This window comes from Panthera tigris, chromosome E2, assembly GCF_018350195.1.
Source record: "Panthera tigris isolate Pti1 chromosome E2, P.tigris_Pti1_mat1.1, whole genome shotgun sequence".
Taxonomy (NCBI): Eukaryota; Metazoa; Chordata; class Mammalia; order Carnivora; family Felidae; genus Panthera; species Panthera tigris.
Genome location: NC_056674.1, coordinates 34,504,242 through 34,529,980, shown reverse-complemented (window position 1 = coordinate 34,529,980; position 25,739 = coordinate 34,504,242). Strand labels below are relative to the sequence as shown.

General features: G+C 53.3%; 1 protein-coding gene across 4 annotated transcripts in view; it reads left to right on the top strand.

Annotated features, from left to right (window-relative positions):
- The first annotated feature begins 13,054 nt into the window (after positions 1-13,054).
- The window catches only part of KIFC3 (kinesin family member C3), a 43,125-nt gene continuing 30,440 nt past the window's right edge, over positions 13,055-25,739 (top strand). Inside the window, exons 1-4 of one of the 4 annotated variants that reach the window (XM_042968574.1) lie at positions 13,055-13,153; positions 17,008-17,212; positions 19,775-19,917; positions 23,755-23,893. In XM_042968574.1, coding sequence (XP_042824508.1) covers positions 17,047-17,212; positions 19,775-19,917; positions 23,755-23,893 — 448 coding nt within the window. In that variant the 5' untranslated portion in view covers positions 13,055-13,153; positions 17,008-17,046. Of the gene's footprint in view, positions 13,154-17,007; positions 17,213-17,297; positions 17,594-19,774; positions 19,918-23,754; positions 23,894-25,739 lie in introns of those variants that run through there. The other 3 variants (XM_042968572.1, XM_042968576.1, XM_042968573.1) reach the window with 3 other exon arrangements.

Here is a 25,739-nt window from a genome sequence, read left to right as displayed (position 1 = left end):
TCAAATCCTCCTCCAGTGCCCCCCACCCCCACATCCCTTGCATGTTCCAAGGTGCTCCCCCATCAGTGGTCATGCTCGCAGCCCTGGACCGTCCCTGAGCGCACTTTCTGCAGAGATCAAGACTGGGGCTCTGGACTCAGAGGCCTGGGACCAAGTCCTGGCTTGGCCACTCGCCAGCAGAGTGAGCTTCCTCGGAGCCTCAGTCTCCTCCTCCGGGAAAGTGGGGGAACCAACAGAGCCTACCTTGTGGGGCATTTGTGAGGATTAGCGGAAAGTGCTGCACTGTGCCTGGAGCCGGGCCAACGGTGGGCTGTGTCTGTGTCATGACCCCTCCTGTCTGGGCACGACTGGAGGGACGGTGCCCACTGTATCTCTTGCTGCGGCGGGGCTCCACGGCTCACCTGTGGGCTGTGAGCTCCTTCTGCGGTCTTGACCCGGTTTGCCTCCGCTTGGTAACCGCTTGAACAGCTGGCCTTGCTGCTGGCAGACAGCAGTCTGGGACGAGGGGTGAAACCTGAGGAGGTGAATTTAAGCCGCAGATTTACAATACCTTTTATGGGCTCGGTAAGTGTAGCTGAAGTAAACACAGAATGGGCATTGATCACGCTAGGCAAATGGCCTTGACTGGCGTGGCAGAGCTTTGGAAGGTTCCCGTGAGACCCCCATTTGGAGCCTATGTAACAGGGAGTGCTGGGCCTGGGGTCCGAAAATCTGCTACTCGTTAGCTGTGTGACCTTGGTCAAGTTAACTAATGGAGCTTCCATTTCCATATGCTGTAAGCCAGGCCCTCAAGACCTGGTGAGAGGAAAACATGACGATGGCCAGGAGAAGCTTAGTGGCCACGGAATCACTAGGCCCCCGTGAGGAGATGGTGATGAGGATGTCTGGCACAATATAGTGTGAGTTGTAGAATCAGAGAGACTGCGTTCCATTCCTGGCTGTGTGACCTTGGGCAAGTTGCTTAACCTCTCTGAGCCTTAGTTTTATTACCTGTAAGATGGGGTTGTTGGGAGAATCACAGGTGATGTACTGGGTTGAATAGTGTCTCCTACAAATTCGTGTCCACTTGGAACCTGTGAATGTGACCTTATTTACAAATAGGGTCTTTCTGCAGAGGTTATCAAGTTAAGATGAGCTCATACTAGATTAGAATGAGCCCTAATCCAATTTGACTGACGTCTTTTATTAGAAAAGGGAAATTTCGACAAAGAATACAGACACACAAAGAGGAGAACACCACGTAGACCCGGGTTGTGGTAATTTGTTACAGCAGCCACCGGAAATCCATATACGCGATAATCCAGAAAAAGTGTTCAGTGCGGTACCGGGCATAGGGACGCGTATTATTGTTAACATTCTTATCATCTCTGTAGTAATGGTTCAAGGTGGGTTCTGTGATGGCTACAGACTTGGTTGGGGGAGAGTCCTGCCACCCCTCTGCCCTCCAGTCTTGATAGGGGTGAGGGTGGGGTGGTTGTCCAGGCCACGGTCCCCGAAAGCCTTTGCCTGGATGGGGTGGCTGCCTGTGGGGACGGTGGCTGGCTCCCATGAATCTCAGGGGTTATGCTGAGGTTTGGGGGTGGGTCTCCATGAGCCCTTGTTGTGGGGAGGGGTGGTGGCTGCCCCGTGGCCGTGGCCTCCTGGGAGCCGCCTGGTGTGGCAAGAGCCCAGGTCTGGTTTCTGGAGCCCATCTCGGCAGATGCCTCATAAACCTGTCTGGCAACAGCATTCCTCCGACAGCCTGAGCAGCCGGCTGTCACTCCACAGCCCATTGTGGTTTTGTAACGCGTAGACGAGGAATGTCAGCTGTGACTCACTGAGCCCAGAGTTTCCCCTGTGTAGGCAGAACCCTTGCCTCCTGCCCAGCTTCTGTTCGGCAACGGAGGTGGGTCTTCTGAGGCCTCCTTCTGAAGAAACTGAGGGAGGGCCCCGCCTTCCCTGGGGACCTGTCATGGCCTCTGGGTCTGGGTTTAGGTTTCAGGTAAGAGTGGGCAGGGGAGAGAAGTGGCCTGGATGCTTGGTTCTGGCACTTTCTTTGAACTGGCCACTTTATCTTTTAGGGCCTCTGTTTGCTGTAAATGGGGATGTTTTGAGGACATGAGGAGCTATTGGAAGTGGCGGGTGCCCTCCCTCCCCTCTGCCCAACGGCACCAGGCACATTTGTGAATGACTATTAGGAGCAGGTCAAATGGCCGGTGACAGAGTTTGACCACATCCTTCCTGTTTGTGTCCAATAATTTACATCAGGGCCTAGGAAGCCTCAGGGAGAAAAGGGCACAGGAGTCCTGACCACCCCAGGTGAAGTTCAAGGATGAAAAGCCAGTCTGCTGGGCAGGGGCAGCCCGGCTGAGTCTATCACATGGATGCAGGGGCCCCGGGGCAGAGCTCACCACAGGACATGGACTTAATCTGGGTGCCCAGCACTGCCTGTGTGCCCGGGTGGGGCAGTGGCAAAGAAAGGAGCGTGGGGGTTTTGGGGGTGTTTCTGGGAAGCCAAAACATTGTGACGCCATGAACCCAGGCAGCCTTACTGTGGGACAAACCAGGCCAGGCATAGTTGAGACTGCGGACCATTCTCCCCTCTTCCCTGCCACAAATGGAGTGTTTCTCAGAAGTGTGCTTCGCTTTTAGACCTTCGCTTTTGGACCTGTGTTTCCAATGTCAAGAGGCAGCAGCACCCCTTTGGGGGCGGCCCCAGCTTCCCTGGTGAGGGGGTTCAGATGTTCAGGTTGAACAGTCAGGCCAGGACCACTGATGTGGTCCCAGCTCAGCCGGTGGGGGTGAATGGCAAAGATCCTTGCAAAGTAGCCCCTAGGGCTTCTGAAAAATGGTGGGGGGTGTGGGGGTCCTAGAATTCACTGGGGTGTTCAGAGCTTGGAGCACGAAGACACGGGGCATTCTTTGAGCTGGCAGAACCAACCCTGAAGCTATTTTAATTATAGACGTATGCAGAATTCTGCCCCCGATCAACCTCCCAGGACCCTCAGAGCTTCAGTCACCATCCACCCGGGAGGCCCGTTCACCAAGGGGCTCCGAACACTGCAGGGCGGGTTTGAGCAGGGTCTGTTTCTGTCTGTAAAGGCAGGGTTGATGGCAGAAGTGAAAACAGGCCACCCACCCCAGGTCCCCAGCCTCAACCATCTGCTGGCGTCAGCCTCCAAAGATGGAATCATCCCAGCCGGGACAGGGCTGGGCTGAGCGCTCTGGAGCTCTTGGAGGGCACTGTTTCCTCTGGAACTCTTTTCTATTCAAGTCCCCTCCCGTTTTCACCACATTTGAACTTAAGGATCAGGATTTGAGTATCTGTTTCGTGCTTGGCTTCGGGACAAAGAATGGCAATGATGTTAGTGGTGGTAATCCTAACAACAGTGATGGTTTCTGCATCTGTAAAATGAGGCAATAGTACCTTCTTCCTAGGGTGCTGGAAGGATTAAATGAGATCATGTGCATAAAGTACTTAGCACATAATGCCCCGATCATAATAGTGCTTAAGAAATCATAATATTTATTATTATTACGGCTGCCATTTATGAGGACAACGAGGCTCAGAGACATCAGATGCCTTATTAAGGTCACACAGCATAGGAGCTCCATGCCCAAAGGAGGATCCTGATAAGTTCCCCACAAGCTCCGACCCAGCGCACTAAGTGAGTTAAGGGAAGGTTCGGTGGTCCTGGGGGAATTCTGACTGGGTAGTGTCAGGAAGGCGCCATGGAGGTGATATTTCCACTGGGCTGTCATCATGGAGGTACAAAGGTGAAAGGCATAGACACACGGTAAACTCGAGGAACAGAGAGAGGTGCCTTGGGGGGATCGATGAGAGAGAGGGCTGAGCAGGTCAGCTGCAGTGGATGATAAAGAGCCTTGAACGCATGCTGAGAATTAACACAGGTGACCAAAAGCACACTGACAGCACCCTTGAGAGGCAGTATGGTGCAGTGGTTCAAGACCTGGACTCTGGAGCCAGCCGCCTGGGGTCAAAGGTACAGAGTGGGGCCGATAGCAATGCACCCCTTAGTAGGAAGAAGCAGGCAAGGGCCCTCAGCCCAGGGCTGGGGTATATTCCCCCTCGGCCTGTATGCCAGGCCCAGCATGGCTTTTATGCCGAGGGAGCATTCAGGTCTCCTCCCTGTGATGAAGCCCACTGCAGAGGACTGAGCCCATCCGGGTGAGGGGTGCCCCGCCCAGACGGCACTGGCCGTCCAGTTCCATTTGCCCCAGGAGGCTCACGTAAAGAGGATGTGAGCCGGGGGAGGTCTGTCTGGGAGAGGCGCCTGCAAGGTCGTCTGCCTTTGGAGATTTCCACCGGGAGGCCGTGGCTCCCAGACCCTCTGAGCGTCTCCTTTTTCAACAGCAAGCTGCCCTAACAGCAGGAGTGGATTGGGCTCCGGCCTGTTACAGACCAATTTTGCCCTCATTTTGGGTCCCCTGCACCTGTGCCCCCGGCTCGGAGTCAAGTCTGGGCTGCCGTTGCCTCTGGGACAGCTGCCTCGGACTGTTGGCCACTGCTGCCAAGCAGAAGACAGCGGTGCCGGTTTGCAGGGGGCGGGGGGCAGGTGGCGCCCGGGACCGCAGGCGTCTCTTGTGCTCGCTTGCTGGCGCGCCACAAGGGTTCCAAGCAACCGAGAGAGAGCCCCTGGCCGGCCCCACGTTTCCCAGCCGGGGTCTGTGTCTGGGCCCTCCAGATGGGAGCAACACTGTGCCCAGCTCAGGGCCTCTTCCTTGACACCTCCCTCTGCATTGGCTTTCACCCATTTTCTTGGCATCCCCACCCGCTTCCCCTATTCCTCCAGCTCTGCGCCTGCTCTTTCATTCATGGGTCCTTCGGCCTTCAAGGACAGCAGGAGCTCCTGACGCTTCCAGTTAGAACATGGAGCCATCTCCTGCCACTTGGGTGTCTTCTTCACAGACACCCTCCCTAGGCTCTGGAGCGTGGGCGCTTGGAGGAGAGAGAACCGGGGAAGGGCTGGGTGCCGAGGGTCCCACTCCCAGGAGGTAAATCCCAGAGACAGCTCTGGCCCAACCTCTATGCAGGTCTCCTTCCTCCCTCCCTCCTGCCCTCCTCTTTCCTTTCCTTCCTTCCTACTTTCCTTTTGTCCTTTCTCTCTTAAACAGCTTTATTGGGATATAATTAACATACCATAACGTTCACCCATTTAAAGTGTACAATGCAATGGTTTTTGCATATTCGCAGGGGTGTGCAACCATCACCGTAATCTAATTACAGAACATTTCATCACCCCCAAAAGGAACCCCATTAGCAGTCACTCCCCATCCCCACCCCCGCCCCTAACCACTAATCTCCTTACTCCTTACTGGCACTTACTTGTGAAGTGACTGGTAAACAGTGAAGCTGGAACCAGGCTGGAACGACCCCTCCCTTGGCCCAGGGCTTCTGCGGGTAGAATCTTGGAGTCATCCCTTCCATCTTGCCCACTCACTGCCTCGTGGCGTTGGTGCCGGAAAGGTCACTAGCCCACCCTTCCCATTTATCCAGGGAGTGACTTGAGAGCCAGAGCAGGGGAAGAAATCTGCGCAAGGTCCCTCAGTGGTTGGGAACAAGGGCTCCTGCCCCAGAGTACCTGCCTTTTGCAGCGCCCAAAGCCATCTCCCCACAGCTGCCCCCTACTCATGCATGGGCCTCCCCCTAGCCATTCTTAAAACATAGTACCTCAGTTTCTCCATCTATAAAATGGGATGATAACATTGCCTGTGTTGTTGAGAGGATTAAATGACACCGAAGGCAATCCTTCCTGTAAAGAGTTCAGCCCAGTGCATGGCACTGTTAAAAAACAAAATTCGGGGCAACTGGGTGTCTCGGTCGGTTAAGCGTCTGACTTGGGCTCAGGTCATGATCTTGCGGTTCATGGGTTTGAGTCCCGCATCAGGCTCTGGGCTGACAGTGCGTAGCCTGCTTGGGATTCTCTCTCTCTCTCTCTCTCTCTCTGCCCCTCCCCTGCTCTCACTCTCTCTCAAAATAAATAAACTTAAAAAAATATTTTAAAAAATATAAATAAAAAACAAAATTCATCTGAATAAATTTAAAGATCAAATATTTAATGATTGGTGAATCAGGCAGCATCCCAACTAGAAAATGGAAACGAACCCTGTTGAGCTACAGACCAGAAAGGTTTTTAAAGGCAGAGAGGGAACGAGAAAAGAGGAAATTATTAGCAAAGAATGCAGTGTTAGGCAAGGTCACCTTTCTAAGGTGTCCGGAAGGGGTGCTGACCAGGAAATGACCAGGAAATTCCTATATTGCCTGGTTACAGATTACATTCTTGGGGGTCAGGGAATGGAAACTGTAGTCAGATCAAGTTTAAGTCTTGGTGTACTGATACAGGGCCTCTGACACAAGTGACTGCATTTTGGGCCTGTGGTTTTCATTTTCATAACACATAGCTGTCTCTCAGCACAGGCAGACCAAATCAATTTAGATTAAATTCCCGCTGTGGCATTCCAGGCCCTGTGTGCATTCCAGTTGTTTGGGATGCGTGGAGGTTCTCTCTCCCCCCTCCCCCACCCCCCCATCCCTAAGATGACGGATGAAGGCCACCGAAACTAGCGAGCTCCTAGTCATTTCTTCGCCGTCACTGTCACCTGAAGCTGGTGATGTCGGTGGGGCAGGCGGAAGGTTGAGACTTGCCACAATGACTAAGAATGCAGAGCCGTGGGAGTCTGGTTAATCAGCAGCGTCAAAACTTCCTGTGGCTGTTTGCAAACAAGGGCCACCCCCAGAGGCGAGGACCAGAGTCAGTTGGTGGGGGGGGGTGGAGACCTCGGGGCTGCCGCAGAACCTGGGCGAGCGATGCCTGCCGGCAGTGCCAAGGGACTGACTGGGTGGTCTGGAGCTGTGGCTGCAGAGCACACGGCTTCCCTTACCTGGAGGCTGCTCTGTGTTCCGCCCCCCCCCCCCCCGCTCCCCCCACCCCCAGGAATGGAAAGCTGACTGCAGATCCCAGAGCCTCTTGAGGGATTCTCTTTCCAGGAGTGACGGACTGACTTACTGTAAGAAGCCACAGAGAAGTGCCCGGCTGGTGTCAGAGCAGGGATAACCTTAGTAACACTAAGGGTCACCTGAAAGGAATCTTCCAGGGTTGTGGGATGGCCCGAGACCCACCTGGGCAGGTGTCTGGGGGCCAAAAAGCAGGCAGGGAGAGGGTGCACTGACTCAGTGCTCCCAGCCCCACCCGGCCCAGCCCAGCAGACAGCAACACTGGCAAACAAAGCAGACACTCCTCCCCGCTTGACAGCCATCATTCAGACATCTTTTTATATGTCTCCTGCTGCACAGGGGAACCAGCCGGGGCCGGAATCTCAGATCCAGGAGAAAAACTGTAAATTAGCGTAAGGAATAGTTCTCGTCAAAATTGCTACCAATGACAGCGTAAAGTGTAAATTTGGTACGGCCCCTTCTGATGGCAATCTGGCAACATGTTTAGAATGTGTAAAAAAATGCTCAGATTCTTTATTCAGAAAGCATTTATGAAATTAACAACACCCCTTCCCCTGGGAATGAACAGGCTGCGCGTGGGGAGATGTCAACAGCAAGGCTGTTTATGCAAGTGAACATTTGGGAGCTACTCACATATCTGACCTCACAGAATGATCAGCTCAGTTGGGGCACAGCCATTCAGGGAATATTATGCAGTCATTTAAAATGATTGTTCTTTCCAGGTGTCTGGCTGGCTCAATCGGTAGAGCATGTGACTCTTGATCTTGGTGTGGTGAGTTTGATCCCTACATCGGGTGTAGAGATTACTTTAAAAAAAGAAAGAAGGAAAGAAAAGGAAAGTGATTATTCTTTCCAGTCATTTTTACTGAGCACTGGGCGTGTCCCCAGATACTGGGATCCCAAAGTTGATCGGGACCTGGCTTTATCTTCAGTCTGGGGCATGCAGTTCAGAAAAGAGCAGGACATAGTAGAAACAAATAACTCGGAAAATGCTTATTATATGATTTTAAGTGAGAAAAGGCAAAGTAGAAAATTGCATTCACGCTTTACCTCCCCCTATACCTGAGCTAGTGTTTGTGGATTACTGAACACGTGCCAGATGCAGGCACATGTTTACCTCTTACACCGATCCACAGGGTTAGGTATCAGGGCTACTTCCATTGTCACAGGAAGAAACTGAGGCACAGAGGAAGTGATTGAGCCAGGGTTCAAACCCAGGACTACCTGACCCCTAAACCCAGGTTCAACCATTTTCCTACACGTCTCTCCTTAATAGGGAAATAATGTCTGCTCAAGGTCAAATACTGAAAATAAAACCTGGGCCAATGACAATAAGATAAGGGTGGTGGGATCTGTTTTTTTTTTTTTTTTTTTTTTTTTTCCTTCCACTCTTGATTTCTACCACATTTGTGCTGGGAAAAAAAATGAAGTTAAAAAAAATGCCAGCCACCTAGAATTTGCAGCAGATGGGTAAAAATGAATGGAGAAGCTGAAAAAAAAGTGGGAACGATGTTAATAATGCATGCCTTGGCTTCGAACAAGGAGCTAGAATGATTTAGGAGCAAGAAGCGAAGCGGGGTCAGGGGTTGAGGGGGTGGCGGGGAACGTTTGGGTGAGGAAGACCAGGCAGCTTCTGGATGGCAGGCAGGCAGGATGCGCAGACTCAGGGAGGAGGGGCAGGGGCAGGGGCAGGGGCAGGGCTGATCTCTCATGGCCATTCTTGCTAAATCTTTTTATTACCTGGTGCATGAGTACATATCTTCTCAGTGTTTGCATTCCTCTCATTTTTTTGACTACAGGAAATGATAACGGAAAAAAAAACCCTCTGTTTGCTTATCACGCTGGAGTGCCAGGAGAGGTATCTGCCAAATTTTTTCTCAGGTCAGGAAGAGGTTTCAGTTTTCCCTCACCTGAGAGCCCAAGGAAGCACTGCTGGGTCCAATCTCCCCGGCAAATGCAGAAAGGTAGTCACTGTCTAGACATTCTAGGGCAAGGTGGTTTTATTGAGGGAAGAGTTGCTTGGTTCCCTGCAGAGACTTTTGTAAATAGGAGAACTGTTTCCTCTGTTAATACAGCTTTTAGAAAGAAGGCACCCTTGGGCAGGGATGGGGGAGGGGGCGGTGCACAGAGGGAGCTGGAAGGGAGAGGAGAGAGAAAGGTACCAATTGTTCAAGTGTCTATTGAGCACCTAGTGCCTAGAGCTTAGTGTGTAGCAGATGAGAACGATGGGAACTTACAGACCAGCCAAGGGTTGTCCAAGCCCCCACCCCTTCATGTCCACTGAGGAGCGTGGCTTCCTGAAAGCTGGCAGGTGTGAGCCAAGAACCAAGCCCTCCCTTCCCCCCACCCCCACCCCCCAATATGCTCAGAGGTTAAGGTGCCAAGTCCTGCAGCTGGGAGTCAAACTCATGATTGCAGGGCTGGGTTCAGAACCCATGGGATCCTCCATGGGATTCCTCCCCAGCTCTTTCTGCGCTGTCCATAACAAACTCTTTCAGGGGCATTGGAACATGTGGCTTCAAAACAGTGGCTAATTGAGTCAGGACTGCTTAAATATTTGACTCCTAACTCTAGAATGTTGCTCTTCAACTTCAAGAAACTGTTACCCAGAATCGTGCAAGGATATATACTTTTCATAACTGCAGGGTGCTCCTTATTGACCACATTGAAATAATTGTTTAAGGATTTATCTCTTATCTTCTTTTGATAAGAATTATCATTAACTTACACAAGACGAAAGTCTGCAAATGCTTTAAAGTACCTGTTCTTTCCCTCTGAATTATATGTAATCTATTAACGTAGTCAATGAAAATTTTCGTGATACCAGGCACTGTAGGGGTTTTCCTTGGATCAAGTCAGGAAAGGGCCCTGCCCTTCCAGAGCAGTGTAGACAAAAGAGACCATTATAATCCAGTGTAGTGGTGTGGTGGGGGGATGGGCAGTCAGGAGATATACTGCCTGGGAGGGTCAAAGAGCGTGACCTCTAAGCTTGAAGGACTTGAACAAGCAGGAGTCAGCCAGGTGGGTGGAGGCAGGTGGGAGTCGGTGGAAGGAGAGAGGCCTTCCCGGCAGGGAGAACAGCATTGCAAAGGCCTGGAGGTGATTGAATCTCAAGGTCAATCATTAAAACTGGAAAATCATGTAAATCTTAGGTGTGCTTTATTCTAGCTTACTGTGAGAACCAGATCAAACCCAATCCATGTTATTCCCCCTCTTTACTTCCCTCTGGGTGTAGAAGTCTTGGGCTCCTGGCTACCTCTCAGACACAGACCTGAGAGTGAAGGAGTTTCAGGCTCTTTGAACACAGAGATGGTGCTGCCGTCCCCTGGCTGGAGGGCAGGGTGGATACGAATATGGACCTGCTGTATTTTGCCTACTGTGTCTTGTGTGGCCCTTCCTATGTTTCTATATCTCTGCCAGAAGGTGGGCAGGAGGTCAAGGCCGAAGGCTGAACCGAAAAGTCCTCACTCCTGGGTTCAGGACCTCAGCATTGGGATGGCCAGGTTTCTGGCAAATCTCTACCTTCCCTGTGGCCAGGAGAGAGTTAGCAGCCTCCATATCAAGGCATCAGTGAAGTTTCTGGCATAGAAATGACCTTGAAGTCATTGGTATGTAGTCCTTGGTGACATTTTATATTTTAAACTAAATTCCAACAGTCATAAAGCAATTTGCTTTTACATTTCAAGTCAGAGTTTTGTGAGAATTCCAAAAATGTGTCCATCTAATACCTCAATTTTCTTTTTTTCTTTGGTGCTTTGATCTTAATAAACTCTTGCATCTGATATCTGAAACTCATATCATTGTATTATTTGTGTGTACTATGTATTATACATACACACATACCTATGTGTGTAAGGTACATTTATCCTATGAGCTCTGTCACACACTGGGTTTGTGAATGAACTATTGGAGGCTCAGTTTCCTCTCCTGAAAACTGGGGATATAATGGTGTCCACCTCCTAGGGTGGTCAGGGTTAAATGGGATCTTGTTTATAAAGAGCTTAGCCCAGTGCCTGGCACAGTGTTAGCTTTGGATAAATGGTAGCTATTATGTGCATACAAAAAAAAAAAAAGACTACTAAAATGTTGGCAGCACTTATCTCCAGGGGGTGGGATTATGGTTACAATGAACATTTATTACTTTTGCAATCAGAGAAAACGAACAATAAGTGTTATTATTAATTTAAAAATCTGTCTTTGGCTTTGTCGGAAGGAACCTGCAGTTAATGTCACTGTACCAGCCTGCAAGTAAGACAAGGCCTCCAGTTTCATATGAGGACTTTAAAGACAAACAACCTTGTTCAGTCGAATAATAGAGACTGTAGCAAAGGGAGATACTTAGTCAGGATTCTAGAGAAATGCTGCCCTCATCCAACCCTGCAGTCCCCCTGACCACTCTTGTCTGGAGGGCAGGCAGGGGGTTCAGAGAAGGTAATTCTCAAATTACAGCCTTCTCTCCTATTGGGAGGTTATCTGGGGTTCTTAGTTAGAAATCTGTAACTCTCCAAGGAACCATTCCAGGAGAGTGACATTTATCCTCTTCTGGGCCTTTATTTGGGTGTCTCAGAAAATAAAACACACATTAGCCCACTTCCAGTAGGGGGATTGTGAGTGTCCTATTCTGGCATCCAGAACAATCTGAGGCCCAGGACCTTGGCTATGTTTCCGGCTGAGATTCTTGACTGCCAGCCCAGTGCCTGGAGCGGCAGGAGATAGAACTCTCCTTGATCTGAATGCCCCACTCCAATCCCTCCTTGCACCTCTTGGGTCATGACCTGAGAAGCAGGAAAGAGCCAAGTGCCCACCCTTTGCCGATTATCTGCAGAACCATCAGCCTGCACTGGGCTGGTTTCTGAGCTTCTTTCTCCTCCTTCTGCACCCTGGAGGGAGAATACTGCTGCAGACTCTGGAGTAAAATGCCGCCTCTGTTTGGGAGACAAAGAACAGAATAGCTCCTCTGGGTCAGCTGTCTCTCCTTGGCTGGCCGGCTCCCTGGCCTCCCCTGTGCTTCTTCTGAGACATAAGGAGGGACTTCTGGGCTACCCTGGGAGCCGCTGCCTGCTCCTGAGTGGTTGCATTCTGGACGTGTTTTCACTGGAGCTCAAAGGAATATTTTACTTTGAAAAATCTTAAGCACTGGAAGACGTTAATTTGGGGGTGGTGCTGTGGCTGGGGAGGCAACTGGCATGTGTATCCTTACTAGAACTAGTGAGAGCATGTGTGCATAAACAGGAGTGGTAACGTGTGACACGCATGCGTACCCATGCATGCTAACCCGAGTGTGAGAAGTGTGTATGAAAGCGTGGACTCAGGTTTAAAAGGATGTGTATGTTACAGTGTTAGAGAACGTGTGTGAGCAGGAAGAAGGAGATATGTGCACTAAGGAGCAAGCAGACCATTTGTGGGAAGGCATGAGTCTGAGCGCCAGACCATAACGTGAGTGGGTGTGTAAAGTGAATAAGAACGTGGAAGTGTACACATGTACCATCTAGAGTGTGTGAGAGCATGTGTGAAAGCGTGTGTGTTAGAATGTCAAGAAAACGTGCTCGCGTATGGGAGTTTGTGAAGGGCAGCACGGGAGAAGCCTAAGTGTGAGTAGTAACGAGTGTGTGCGAAAGTTCCGTACGAGGGTTAGCAGATGTGCGCGTGTCGGAGTGGAAGTTTACCTGCAAAAGCACGTATGTAGGACTAGCGTGGGGACGTGTGTGAGAACTGAATGTGTGCGTGTGTGCGGACTAGAGCATGTGTGAAGGCATGTGTGAGGGAGATGTGTTCTGGCTTACGAGAGCCCACACACGAAAGCACAAGCACGTATGACGCTCCGTGTGCACCAGTGGGTGTGCGCGCACGTGTGCACTAATGTGTGCCGGGCGTGGGGGACCCGGCGCCGGGCGGGAACATCCGGGCGGAGCGGAGAGGCAGCCGCCGAGTGGGCGGCCGCGCGTGTGAATGTGAGCACGCGCGGGAGAGTGAGCGGGAGCGCGCGCGCGCGCCGCCGACCCCCGCCTGGGAAAGAGCCGGTTGCCATGGGAACGCGCCGCGGCCCGAGTTAATCATTTCCTGTGGAAAGTGTGCGGGAGGGGCGGGAGCGGGGCGGGCCGAGGAGGCGGCGGCGTGGAGCTGCCTCCCGCCGGCGGGCCGGGTCGGGCCGAGCCCCGGGCTCTGCGGCGACGCCGGGATCCTGCCTCCGCCAGGCCGGTGAGTGGGGGACCCTGGCGGGCGGGGGGCGGGCTGGGCTCTCGGGGTCCGCCAGGTCCGCTATTACGGGCGCCGCGTCCCGGCCCGCCTTGTCCGCAGGACCCCCTCCCCTGCCCGGACCCGCTGCGGGGCGCGGGGAAGGCCGGGTGCCGGAGAACCAGCCCTGCGCAGTCGCCAGCCGCCCCCCGCGCCGTCCAGCCGGAGCCGAGGACCTTGCCCACAGCACGGCCTGGGGAAGCACGGCCCTTGGGGTCCGAGCGGCCTCGGGACCCTCCCCCCCCCCCGCCCCCCTTCCAATCTCTTTGGCCCAGGAGAGCCGGAACCTACCGCGGGAACCGCGTGTCCCGTCCGCGCACCCCCCTCCCTTTACAGAGATCCTCCTGTACCCCCAAGGATCTCTTGAAGGCTGCAGTTTCCAGCCCTCCCACCATGTACGTTCCCTGGGCAGTTCGCTTTCCCCCTGGAAGGGCAGGGGGAGGGCAGGCCAGCCTGAGGTTGGCAGGAGGGCCTGGGCCAGTGCCCTCCTGGGCAGTAGGGAATTGAGCCACTGACAGCAGCAGCCTAGGGGATCCCAGTAGGGAGAGCAAGCCAGAAGCCACCTCCTTCAACCCCCTGTTGTGAGTTAGAGCAGAACTCTGGCGCAGTGAAGGGCCTGGTCCTGGAAGATTTTAAAGAGGAAGCTGTTTTTAAATTCTCAAGTACTCCCCCAGTCCCCAACATATCTGTCTCAAGGTTGTGGGTCAGCTGTCCCTGACCTTTCACCTTCCCCAGCCCTGAGGCTGAGTGAGCACCTCTCCTTGCCCAGGCACACTCCCCATGCCCTTGATAAAGTAGCTGTCTCCTTGGCCAGAGAGAGTCATTTGCAAGGAATGCAGCCTCAGAATGGGGCCCTGTATTTGCAGTGACTGGACTTTAGGGACATAGGGTGATGAGTTCTGCTGTCCTTATGGAGCCGAGGTTTTGAAGTCTGTGTTGTCCTGGAAAACCCAGGACGTGTGACTATGTGCAGGGGAGGGCCCAGCCTCTGTCCAACCTTCCTGACCTTTTCCCCCAGAGAGACTAAGCCCTCCCCAGCAGCAGTATCTGGGCAGTTGTCAAATCTGTCCCTCAATCATTGCAATATCCCTGGTCTGGGGCAGCGGGGGCTGCACTCTACTGCCATAGCCTAAACAAAGAGGGGCAAATCTGTTCCTCTCTCCAAGCCAGCCCCCTTGCATTCACTCATCCCTGGAGAGAGGGAGATCACTGGAAAATAAAGATTTTCAGTTCCTTGTATATGCCAGTATTGTTCTGAACACTCTATATATGCTTTGTCTAATTCTTATACCAACCCTATAAGGTGGAGTTCTCCCCATTTTCAGATGGAGATAGTAAGACATGGAGAGGCAAAGTAATTCTCCCAAGGTCACACATCTACCAAGTGGCCAAGCTGGGTCTGAACCAGTTTTTGGTCATAGCCACTCCACTACTTGTCCCCATTGCCCCACCCCGTGAGTCCTAAGTTGGTAGAAGCCCCAGCCTTGGGCTTATTTGAGTCCTGGATACTTTTGACCTTCCCACCCTTCTGGCTGCTAAATTCAGCTGCTTTTTCCTCTTCAGGATCTTGCACACACCCTTCCTCTTTCTTCCTGATATCTTCCTGGCTGCTCCTCTGACTTCCCTTCCAGAAAGCCACAGCAATATTGTCTCCTCCTGTCTCCACCCCTCAGACTTAGAGGATCTCCTTAAAAGTCTTCTCCCTCACTCGTGGAATCGACCTTCAATGCCCATCTCACCTATCCGGTGGCTTTGGCATGTAGGTGGAGCCTCTCTCCCTCCTTGCCCATTGCAGCTGGTCCTCAGCATTGGTCGTGTGCCCAGCTCCATGCCAAGCAATCTGGAGCAAAGGACATCTGGCTGTTCCCCCTGGTTCCTTCCACTCCACACTGGTCCACATCCATTTTCCTCAGTGGGATCCGGTGCACATATTTGAATTAGTGTCTGCCCTGTCCTGTGGACCATAGTCCAGTAACACTGTACCCAGGAGCTTCCTCCAAGTTGTCTTCCTCAGTCCAGGAGCCTGGCATTCTTCCAGAGCTCAGCTCTGTGACCTTCGGTCACCAGATCTTCTGCCACCAAGCCCTGAACTCTTCTTTGTCTCTCTGTGCTCCGGTTGTTCCTGGCTCTGTTGACCCAGCATGCTCAGATCTCTCCTAAATACCACATTCTCTGAATTCAGCCTCTCCTCCTCATCCTAGCCAAACTTCCCCAAAGAGAAGGAAGTGGCGGCTTCCTTTAGCCCCGCCCACCTCTTGGGCCTTCCCAGGTCTGCCCTCTGCCCTGCTCCACTGATATGCTCCCTTCAAGAGCCCCAGCCGCTTTCTTCCAGTTTGAGCTCTCTGTGGCGTCACTCGCTGGGAACTGACCATCCTCTCCTTCCCACTCACCATCCAGTCACATCTGAGGACTCTGCACCTGCCTGGTGCCGTTGTCACCTCTGACCTTCCTTCTCCAGCTTTCCTTACCACCCAGAGTGAGCTCTGGTTACCTCTAGTATCACCTTTAGTGATTGTATCCTCACCTGTAGCATTGGGACGCCCGGTAGCCTCTCACCTCCGAGTCTCCTTGTTTTTTTCCAGGATGCAGCCCGAGCTTCTGTCTGCATTTATTTCAGGGCATTCACCCATCAAGCCACTGCCTGGAGCTTAGTGTGGGTGTTGCTGCAGCTCCAGGCTGGGTGGTGTGGGGCTGCACAGATGATCGTTCTGTGGGCCCCACCCTGGGGAGCCATCCAGGGTCAGGGGAGTGGACACCGATCAACCAGATAATCTTTACTGTCTGGTAGAAAGCAGTCTGTGGCCCAAGTGGCACCATTAGGAAGTCCCCGGGTGCCTGAAACTCCCATTTTAAAACCAAAAGCAAATTCCACATCACCTCCCTGAGCTGACTTGACTTCTTCTGTTAACGGCATCACTGTCTGAGTCTGGGACTGTAGCTTGGTACTTTAAATGCCCTCACAGCTGCTTTGCCACACGATAGGTGCTCCATAAAGACTCGTGTAGTGAATGCTTAAAAGTCTGTCCTGTCTATTGCTCAGTTCATGAGGGACTTCTGGGGCTTTCTATCCAGCCCAGTGCTCCCCACCCCCTGCCCCCCATTCTCCCATACCACCTGGTGCTTCCCTGCATTCCTGTTCTGATTGTGAAGGTTTGTTGAAGTGCTTACCACCCTCCTGACAGGGAGCTTTGAGGCCCCATCTCTCCAGATCAAAGAGGACCCCTGGTAGGTGTCTGACACACAGCGGACACCAGATAAATAATTATTAAATGAAGAAGGAATGAATCTTTGCCTCTTACTGCCTGCCAAGTTGTAGCCACAGAGTGAAGGCTAGTTGAATACATGAATGAGTGGACTGTAAAAGAATTTGATATATATAAGCTTAGCTTGTCACTGGCCACAGTCAGGCCCGGTCTGATTACGTTTATAGAGATGCTGTTGACTTTTGCTTCCTCCCTGTGGGGCTGTGACCTGGCGCGGAGGCTGCCAGGCTTCCCGTGGAGGGGCTGAGATGTGAGGTCTCCACAGTGTGCCGCAGACACACCTGACGGGCTCCTCACCCACTTCTGAGCCTCCTACTTGGAAAAAAAAAAAAAAACACCCCGAAATGGTGCCGTGTTCTGTCTGTTTTATCCCACAAGCCCCGGGGATCTTTGGGGTGGGATGGCGGGAGGGGTGGGGGTGGAATTGCAGTCGGGGCTGCCCTTCTGGGTAACAGGTGACCCTGTTGCGGATGGCGGGCTCCGGTCTGCCCCCCCACCCCCCACCCGGGGTGCCGGCCAGCCCGCTTAGTCTCGCCTCCCCTGTTCTGTCCGCAGGCTGCCCGGCGCCCCGACGAGGCCGCTGAGCCCCGGGCCATGGTCCCGTCTCGCCGGCCGTGGAACCTGGGAGCCACGCCCTCGCTGCGCGGCCTGTGGAGAGTGGGCCGGGCCCGGGAGCCCGAGCCCGGGATGGCTCGCCCCGCCCCCGCCAGCCCGGCCGCCCGCCCTTTCCCACACACCGGCCCGGGGAGGTTGAGAACTGGTGAGTCCGCATTTTTAAAATGCCTCTTTATTTCCCTTCCTTCCTCCAGATAGCAGCGATGAGGCCGGGCTTTCTCGCAAGTTCCTAGGCTCAGTCAGAGCTGTCAGGTAATTACAGGGTGCCCGGCAGCCCGCGGGCCGGCGCGGAGTCGGAGTCGGGGCGTCAATCTCGCCGGCGCTCCTGCCCCGCGCCCGCCTGTAAAGAGAGGTCCTGGACGCCGAGTTAAACTTCAACGCGGTCGCTGGAGTCGGGGGACAACGCCGCCCAAACCACGCGATCTCCGGCCAGCCGGGTCGGGGCGCTGCGCGGGCGGCCCGTCCTTGGTCCTTGGCCGAGCGCTTGCGGTCTCGCTCCGGTTTCTGCCCGCAGCTGGTAAACAAGGTAGGTGAAGTGGCAGCCCGGTGCCCGGCGCGGCACTGACACCTGATCGCGGCCGGCCCGCCCGCGGGGGACGTGAGGAGCGGACCGAAGCCGCGCCGGAGCGTGGCCCCGCGGAGTTTGGGTGCCATGCGCTGGGTTTCAGGTGCCATCTGGGGCGGATCCTGTGGGGGCCCCGACAGCAAGTGGGCAGTGAAGGAGTTTGAGTCTGGACCCCTGCTGCCCCTTGGGGGAGTGTCCTTCTTTCTGGGTCATGTCCCCTGGTGCCTCACACGCCAATAAGTGAGCTGCACCTCTGATTTCCAATGCGGACTGGATCATCGGGTCTGGTGCACTGCCCCATGACTGTCTCCTGAGCTGAGCTGGGGCAAGTCATCCTGGAAGTGTGGAGGGACAGAGGGGTCTTCAGTCAAGATGTCTTCAGAGGCTTGCTGTCTGTTGTTCTGACCCCCAGAGGAAGGGGAGTAGATTACCAGCCTGTCTGAACTAGCAAATTCCCTCTGGACCATCAGATCCAAACCCTCTGATGTACAGAAGGGGAAACTGAGGCCCAGAGAGGGCACACAGCAAACTCCTGTTCAGTTCCCTCTCTCCCACCACATTTGTGCCACTGATGGCAGCCAGACTGATACTCTCCAGAGTTTCTCTGTAGGGGACGGTGAGGCTGGGGATGGCCCCGGGGGTCTCTGGAAAAAGCTTGGGCTCTTGGGTCAGATAGCCTCAATTGTCTGGAAGGGGATGAAGATGTACTCCACAAGGTTGTCCTAAGGATTACAAATGTAATATGAATGAGTATTGCTTTTCTGGTTAAAAAAAAAAGAAAAAAAGACAAGAGCAAAAAGAAAACAAGAAGCAAAAGACGAAAACAGGTTCCTTAGAACACTAAAAAAAACCCTTGAAAAATCAAGAACACAGAAAACCCCAGAAAAAGTATAAAAAAGAAAATAAAAATTACCTACAAGATCGTTAGTGAACATTTTATATAGTTCCTTCCAATCTTGTGTATGTGCGCATGCATGCATATAAATGAGTATTATGAAGATACAGACTTAGCCACTTTGAAAATTTAAGACAAAGGTCAAACGAAATCCTGTGTGTGAAATGCTAAGCAGAGTGCCTGCCACTGAGTAGGGTTCCAGCCAGCTTGATTCCCCCCCTCCCCTGCCCACCCCAGCCCCTCTGTCTCCACCCCCACTCTTATCACTACCTCCAGAGGGATAGTCAAACAGAGGGTGGTGGGTCAGCACATGGGACTGGAATACTGGGTCAGCGTGACCCTGGGCATGTTATTAACCCTTCTCAGTTGTGGTCCTGACGGCCTGCATTTGTGGCCACTTTCTGTGTACCTGGCACAGAGTGAGCGTTTTACATGTGTCATTCCGTTTAACCCTCGCCACGGGACTATGAGCTTGGTTCCTTATCCCCATATTCTTGACAAAGAAACTGAGGATCGGGAAGGGCATTAAGGTCTCGGAAGCGCTTGGCCCAGGGTATCATTACCCCCCAGCGCGGTGGCTCTGCAGCTTGCCCCTGTGAGGTGCACCCCCTTTCCCATCCCATCCCACCTCACGAGCTGTGGTGGGGGGTTGAGGTGGGGTGCATGGGACACCCATACCCCACTCAGCTCTTTCCCCCATCCAGTGAGGGAGGCAGTGTGTCAGAGGCTCAAGGGGACGTGCTTTAGCTGGTCCCGAAGATGCTTTTGGAGGCTGCAGGGACCAGGCCACCCCGTGTGGGGTTGGTCTTTATGAAGGCAGGGGAGAAATTGCCACCTAGAGGCAGCCTTGGTAATAAAACCACAGCCCTGGGGTGCACCTCCTGTGAAGGTTGGCACAGCCAGGTTGGTGTCGGCTTCCCTTTGCTGCTCTCTGTAGAGGGTGTTCATGAACGAGCGCCAGCCCCAAAATCCACTGTGGAGGGCGGGGAGCACCCCTCCTGCCCCGGAGGCCTTGGGTGCCTTCCTGAGGAGAAGCTTGGGGTGGCTTTTGGGAAGAAAGGAGCACAGCCCCTGCCTGGTGTCAGGCCTTCCCTCTGAGTAGGTCAGGCGTGTGAGGGCGTGTGAGTCCCTGCTGGCCGCGCCTGGGCCGGCCCGGAGTGAGGGGAAGCAGAACTCAGCCAGAGCCCTGGCCAGCGGTCTTCAGCCAGGGGCCTAGCATCTTACCCATACTCTCTGTCCCGGAACAGGGCGTGGAAAAGATACCCCAGTCAGCGGTGACGAGGACTCCAGTGCCCGAAGTGCAGCTCGCCCGGCCCTAGCTCAGTGCCGGGCCCTCAGTGTGGACTGGGCCGGCCCCGGGAGCCCCCACAGGCTCTACCTGACCGTGCAGGTAAGCACTGGGGCCTTCGGGAAGGTGAGGGCCCAAGCCAGGCTGATGTGTCTTCGCCCTCTGAGCTCCCAGCAGCGGGGTCCCCAGCAGGCCCTCTGGGGAAGCGAGCACTGAGAGAGAGCCGGGGACTTGCCTTGGTAAGCTTCTCACAGCACGCAGAGCCCGGATGGAGCAGTTTGCTTTACTGGGTTATCTCAGGAAAAATCACAGAGCAGATGACAGAAAGCTTTCAGCCACACCCTGGCTGAGGCGTTAAAGTGAGAACTGCGGGGCCTTCGCTGAGAAGCTCTTAGGAAAACAGGCAGGTTTTGGGGTAGCCGTTAATTCCTACTCAGCATGTTTGTCCGTGGGGCAATACTTGTATTTCCTATTTAACGTGAGGATCCAAAGCCAGACAGAGGACTTTGCCAAAACTTGGATTCTTTTCTCTCGCAGTTATCACCAACTGACTTTCAAAAGACAAATTTTATATATGTTTGCATATTTGGTTGTAGAGATCATACATAATGATAGTAATAATAGCTGCTATTTATGGAACACTGGTTTTGAACCAGGCACCGGTGCCATGTATTATATAGCTCACATTAGTACTCATGGTCCTCATAACAATCTCAAGACACAGCTCCTGTTTTATTGGAGTTGTATGGATGAAGTAATGGAGGCCCAGAGAGGTTATGTAACTTGCTACTGGTCCCACAGCAAGCGGGGATCTGAATAGCTAAGCATGACGTGCTCGATAACGTATGGTATAAAAGAATTCACACAGGGATATAACATCTCGAAGCTGAATGTTTTTTCTAGTCCTGCATCTTTTGAGAAATCCACTATTAAGAGTTTGGTGTTTATGTATCTTTCCTATATAATCACTTAATTATATTTATACAATTTTATTATTTATTTTTACAAATTATTCTGTGACTAGCTCTTTCCCTCGACAGGAAATCTGGTGATTTCTTCATGCATGTCAGTATACAGAGAACTACCCCATTCTTTTGAACTGCTTCATAATATTCTACTTCAGGGTTTACCATAGGTTATCTAACTGGTGCTCTGTATTATTTCTGGTTGCAATGAGCTACTTAAATATCGATGCATTCTCACAACTGTGGCTTTGAATAATTTAAGGACGGCACAGGCACTGCACTTTTTAAAGGAAAACAGATATTTAGGAAGTGCCTCTTCTGTGCCAGGTTCTGCGCTAGGTGCTGGCCCATAACCCAGCGGAGAAATAGACCTGACAGCCTGGCAGGCGTGCCACAGAATAATCAAGTGATCACAAGTGTATGAATGCAAACTGGACAAGGACCATTGACACAGTGATGGAGGATGAATGACCAGAGTCACGTGGGCGGGTTGCAAAGCACCCTGCCCAAGAAAGATTGCACACAAGAGGGCTCACTTTGAAGAGACATGGGCACATGGGGGGCAGGAGGGAGGGGAAACCCAGGTGCCCTTTGAGGGCATATCCTCCCTCATGCAGATGAAAGTCCTGGGCCTGGGCGGCGTGTGGCCCCGAGTCCTGATCTGAATGTGGCCCAAAGCTTGATGTGGCTTCAGGAGCAGTCTTGGGCTTCAAGGCTTTTCTTGGCCCTTCTTGTGTGGTTCATCTGCCAACCGAACCAAACAGTCCTTCTTTTATGTTAAGGTCTGCAAGAAAAGCAGGTCTGGTGTGGGAACAGTTAAAGAAACTGGAGAAGCCATTTGTTTTTCCTCTGAGTTGAGCCATTGGTAGTTAAATCGGGAGGTGGTCAGAAACCGGCTGCCTTGAGTTGGGCGGTGGCTCTGTTCTTGAATTTTGATTATGGGGTGTTGGGTTGTGGTTGCTGCTGAGTCCTGGGGTCAGCAGATCTGCTGAGAATCTGTGAGAAGCTCCTGTAAGCAACCAGTTTCCATGTTGGTGTCCTTCTGGGCCCCCACGAAGCTCCATTGTGTTTATAGTTTGCTTCGAGGACAGGGATGTGGGGCTGAAGGAGGGACCCGGGCACTGTGGGATGAGCAGGTAGGCTTAGTGAACCTCCCCCCTGCCCCAGCCTCTCAAGTAGTTAAAACCTGAGATGCTCCCTCTGAAGGTGCTGCAGAAATCCCCAACCCCGCTGGCGTCCCGGCTGCCCTTCCTGTGGCTTGGCCACCAGGCCAGAAATAGCGTGACCTTTGCTCTGGTCGGCAATTGGAAACTTCCAGCTGCTGCCATTGCCGCCACCGCTGACAAGCCTGCTCGTGATGGTGTGGCAGTTGGTCAAAGGGTGGGGACAAAATAAAGTCGGGGGGGGGGGAATTTTCCTACATATGAGAGACTGTGCTCGCCACCCTCCCTTCTCAAGTAGAAGGTGAGGTCGAGAGAGAGGGCGTCAGAGACGGTGAACGAGGCTGCTGATGTTGCTCTTTTCCTCTTTTCCATTCTGTTTATTGGATTTGGGGTTACAAAAGTTAAAAAAAAAGAAGGAAGAGTGCGGAAAAAGTCCAGTGCTAGTGGCTACCTGAAATCGAGCCCTTTCTGTGTGCTAGAGGCTTTGAGGACTTTGCACGGTTCCTGCAGTTCCCCTTCACACCAGTTGCATCAGGGGCTAGTACTGTTTCTCTTGTAAGAATGGGGAAAATGAAGCTTCAGAGAAGGTAAGTAACTTGCCCAGAGCCACACAGCTCACCTGAGGCGCAGCCGTGTTTCATACCCAGCTCTTGCCGACTCTGGACTCAGAACGTTCTTTTAGACAGAACATTTGTCTTTTGTTTCCAAAACAGTGGGCACAAAGACACCAAAAACGTGTCTGTAGGGGCACCCGGCTGGCTCTCAGTCGCATGAGCGTGCAATTCTTGATTTTGGAGTTGTGGGTTCAAGCTCCCTGTTGGGTGTAGATGACTTAAATAAATAAAACTCAAAAAAAAAAAAAAAAGTGTCTGTAATGCCCCTTCCCAGATAATTTCTGTTGACATTAAAAAAACCAAAACAGAACACTGTAGATGCTTATAAGGCTAAAAAGTGAAATGTAAGGACTCTTTGCCCTTTTCCCCCACATTCTCTTAGTTTCTTTTTACTCCCCCAAAAGTTTAAATGATGCACGTTTCTCCTCCTAGTTGCTGCGTCACCTGACCTGCCAGAGACAACCATTGTTTATACAGTTCCCCAGATTTTTTTCAAGGCCTGTTTTATTTCTCTTATCCTCAAATGGGATTGCACTTTGCATGCGGTTCTGCGGCTTGCTTTGGATGTCTTTCTGTGTGAGCTGCAGGTGATCGTCTCCAGATGACTCTTTCTGCCCCTCCCTTCTCTCTCTCCCTGCCTGTCCACCTGTCTGTTCCTCCTTCTCGGCCTCGGTTTCTCCTTGACCAGGAGATGGGGGGCATGGGCTTCCCCTGCTTGTGTGGATTTGTGTGTCCCCCTCTTGGCAGTCTCGAGCTGGGGGCAGCTGACATCGTGGGGGGTGTTGCCCTGAGATTGCGGTGTGCCTGGTGGGGCTGGACAGCCCTGCGAATGGTGGGGCTGTGGGCCCGCAGCGAGTAGGCTGCTGCACTGGTGACTCCCGCCCCACAGAGCCTGCAGGGACAGCCCAGTGAGCTTCACCTGAGAACTTCTAAGTGCCCCAGAACCTTCTTTGCCGGTGCAGATAGCTGGCTGCCAGATGGGGGCCAAGAGAGTGCACTGCCACTGTCCTGTCGTGGCATCTGGGCACATTTCCTTCCAGACCCCGGCCTCATTGTCCTCACCCACTCACACAGCGAGGGCTGGGTCCCTGTGCCCGGGATGCTCCCAGCTCCAGGAGCACACCATCCGCAGGCTCAAGGGGGTCCCCTCCCGCCTGTAGTCCCCTTCACGTGAGGATTCTGGTTGTGTCTTGGCAGCAAGCCCTGCTGGACAAGGGGTGCGAGAACAAGAGTCAGGGGACGAAAGAAGAGAAGCTCCTGAAGAGGCAGGCGCCGGGCCCCAGGCGGGACCGGGAGGCCCAGGAAGCTGGTGGCGCCATGAATGTAGAGAAAACAGGTAAAAGAGGTCTGCCCGCCAACCTGGAATAGCCCTCGCTAAAGCTGGCACTGGCAGGGAGGCTGCTGTGGCATTTGGACTGTCCTCACACCCTGTCCTCCTCACCTGGAGGTGGCCCAGCCAATTCCTGGCCACCTTGACGTGGAACTCAGAGACCCCGGCCTGCCCATCCCACTCCAGGGATACCCTCCTCCCACTGCCCGCAGGGCCCCACCAGTGATAAGAGGCTTTGGCCCGTGTGGGCTGGGGTTGAGTTTCCCTGCTTTTTGTCTTTTCCCCAGTGCTTGTCAAAAGCAGGCCAAGGGTGGCAGCCTCAAAGACGCCACGGCCTGTGGAGAGAAGCCTGACCCCATCCCCTTTATCTGTGGATGCGTCAGGGACCCAGAGGCTCTAGGACAGGGCTTTGCTCTGCTCCCTCAAGGCCAGGGTCGAGGAGCCGGTGGCTCCATTCTTCTCTGACCAGGATGACTGGTTCTGGAAGATTCTATGGACCCCCTTTGTGGGGCTTCTCCAGCTCAGGGAAACCTGAGCTCAGTAATTGGGGAAAAAGCATCCTCAGGAGCCCAAAAGGAAGGCCAAGACTGTGTGGAGAAAAAGCAGCTGGTCTTTCCCCTGTTCTCTTCCTCCCGTCACCAGGGGTGGATCTGTGTTTCTGAACTTGCTGTGTGGTGGAAGGAGCCACTCCCTTTTCTGGGGTTGTCCCAGAGCTGCAGTCGCCTGTCTGGCATTCAGGGACAGGTGTTGGGGTCTGGCTGAGGTGTGGGCAGACAGGACTTGGGAAGGGGTGAGCTGTCCAGCCAGTCAGATCGGCTCTCCCAGTTTGTGGAGAAGAGAGAGACCAGTTTCTGTCAAGGGGGAGGACTGAGCCTTGTCAGTGGGGCTGGGGCCAGACTTACGTCTTCCTGAGCCTAAGGCACAGTGAGCAGGCAGGGTCTCTGAGGCATGCTGTCTTTTAAAACTTGCACTGACATCCGACCCGCTGAGAGGCATGTGGCCTTCTCAGGGCCAAGTCCCATTCACTCCCTGGCCCCCAAGTGCCTCTTTGACCTCACCTCTCCCTCCCTCCTCTGGCCTTCCCTTAGCTTCTTCAAGGTCTTTTCTCCCCTAGCAAGTGCTCTCTAGTCCCTGTTTCAGCTCCCCTGGCTGTGCCCCTCTGCTGGGGTCAGGATGAACCCCCGTGTGGGCTCCGAGGGCATCTCAGAACCTTCCGAGTGTCCTGGACGAGAAGGACTATTCTGTGTCTTGTTCCAGCCCTATGGTCTGTGGGATGACGCTCACTCACTTCTATGCATCCTTCATGGATCCCAGGCTTCTTTCCCAAGGTTGCCTCACTGGGACCATTGTCCCCACTTCACAAAGGAAGACCCCAAGCCCCCCACCCCCACCCCCATCTCCCAGGTGGCAGAGCGAGCTCTCAGGACCTAGAGCCCTGGTGTGTTCCCCACCACACCATGGCAGTCTGCAAAGGGCTGAGGGCCACGCTGGTCACATGCTGCTCATGGCAGCCCCGTGTGCGGGCCTGGAAGCATCCACCTGACCTCACTCTCTCTAGAACAGATAACAGAAGCTTGGCCAACTGTGTATGATATGCATGCTGTGTCACATGCAGGCCACACTGCCAGGGCCACTGGCCAACCGGTAACTGAGCCTGCTCCAGCTCTCCAGAGGGTCTCGAGTCGAAGCTATTCCAAGGGATTGTGAGGAAGGGAAAAGCCAGCCCGTGTGTGCTTTACTTGCCCTCTTGAGAGTGGGGCCCGAGATCCCTCAGGGTCTACCCTCCTGGGAGCAGGGCTGTGACATCCCACCCAGCCCGGAAACTCTGTTGTGGCTTCTCTGAAGTCTCAGT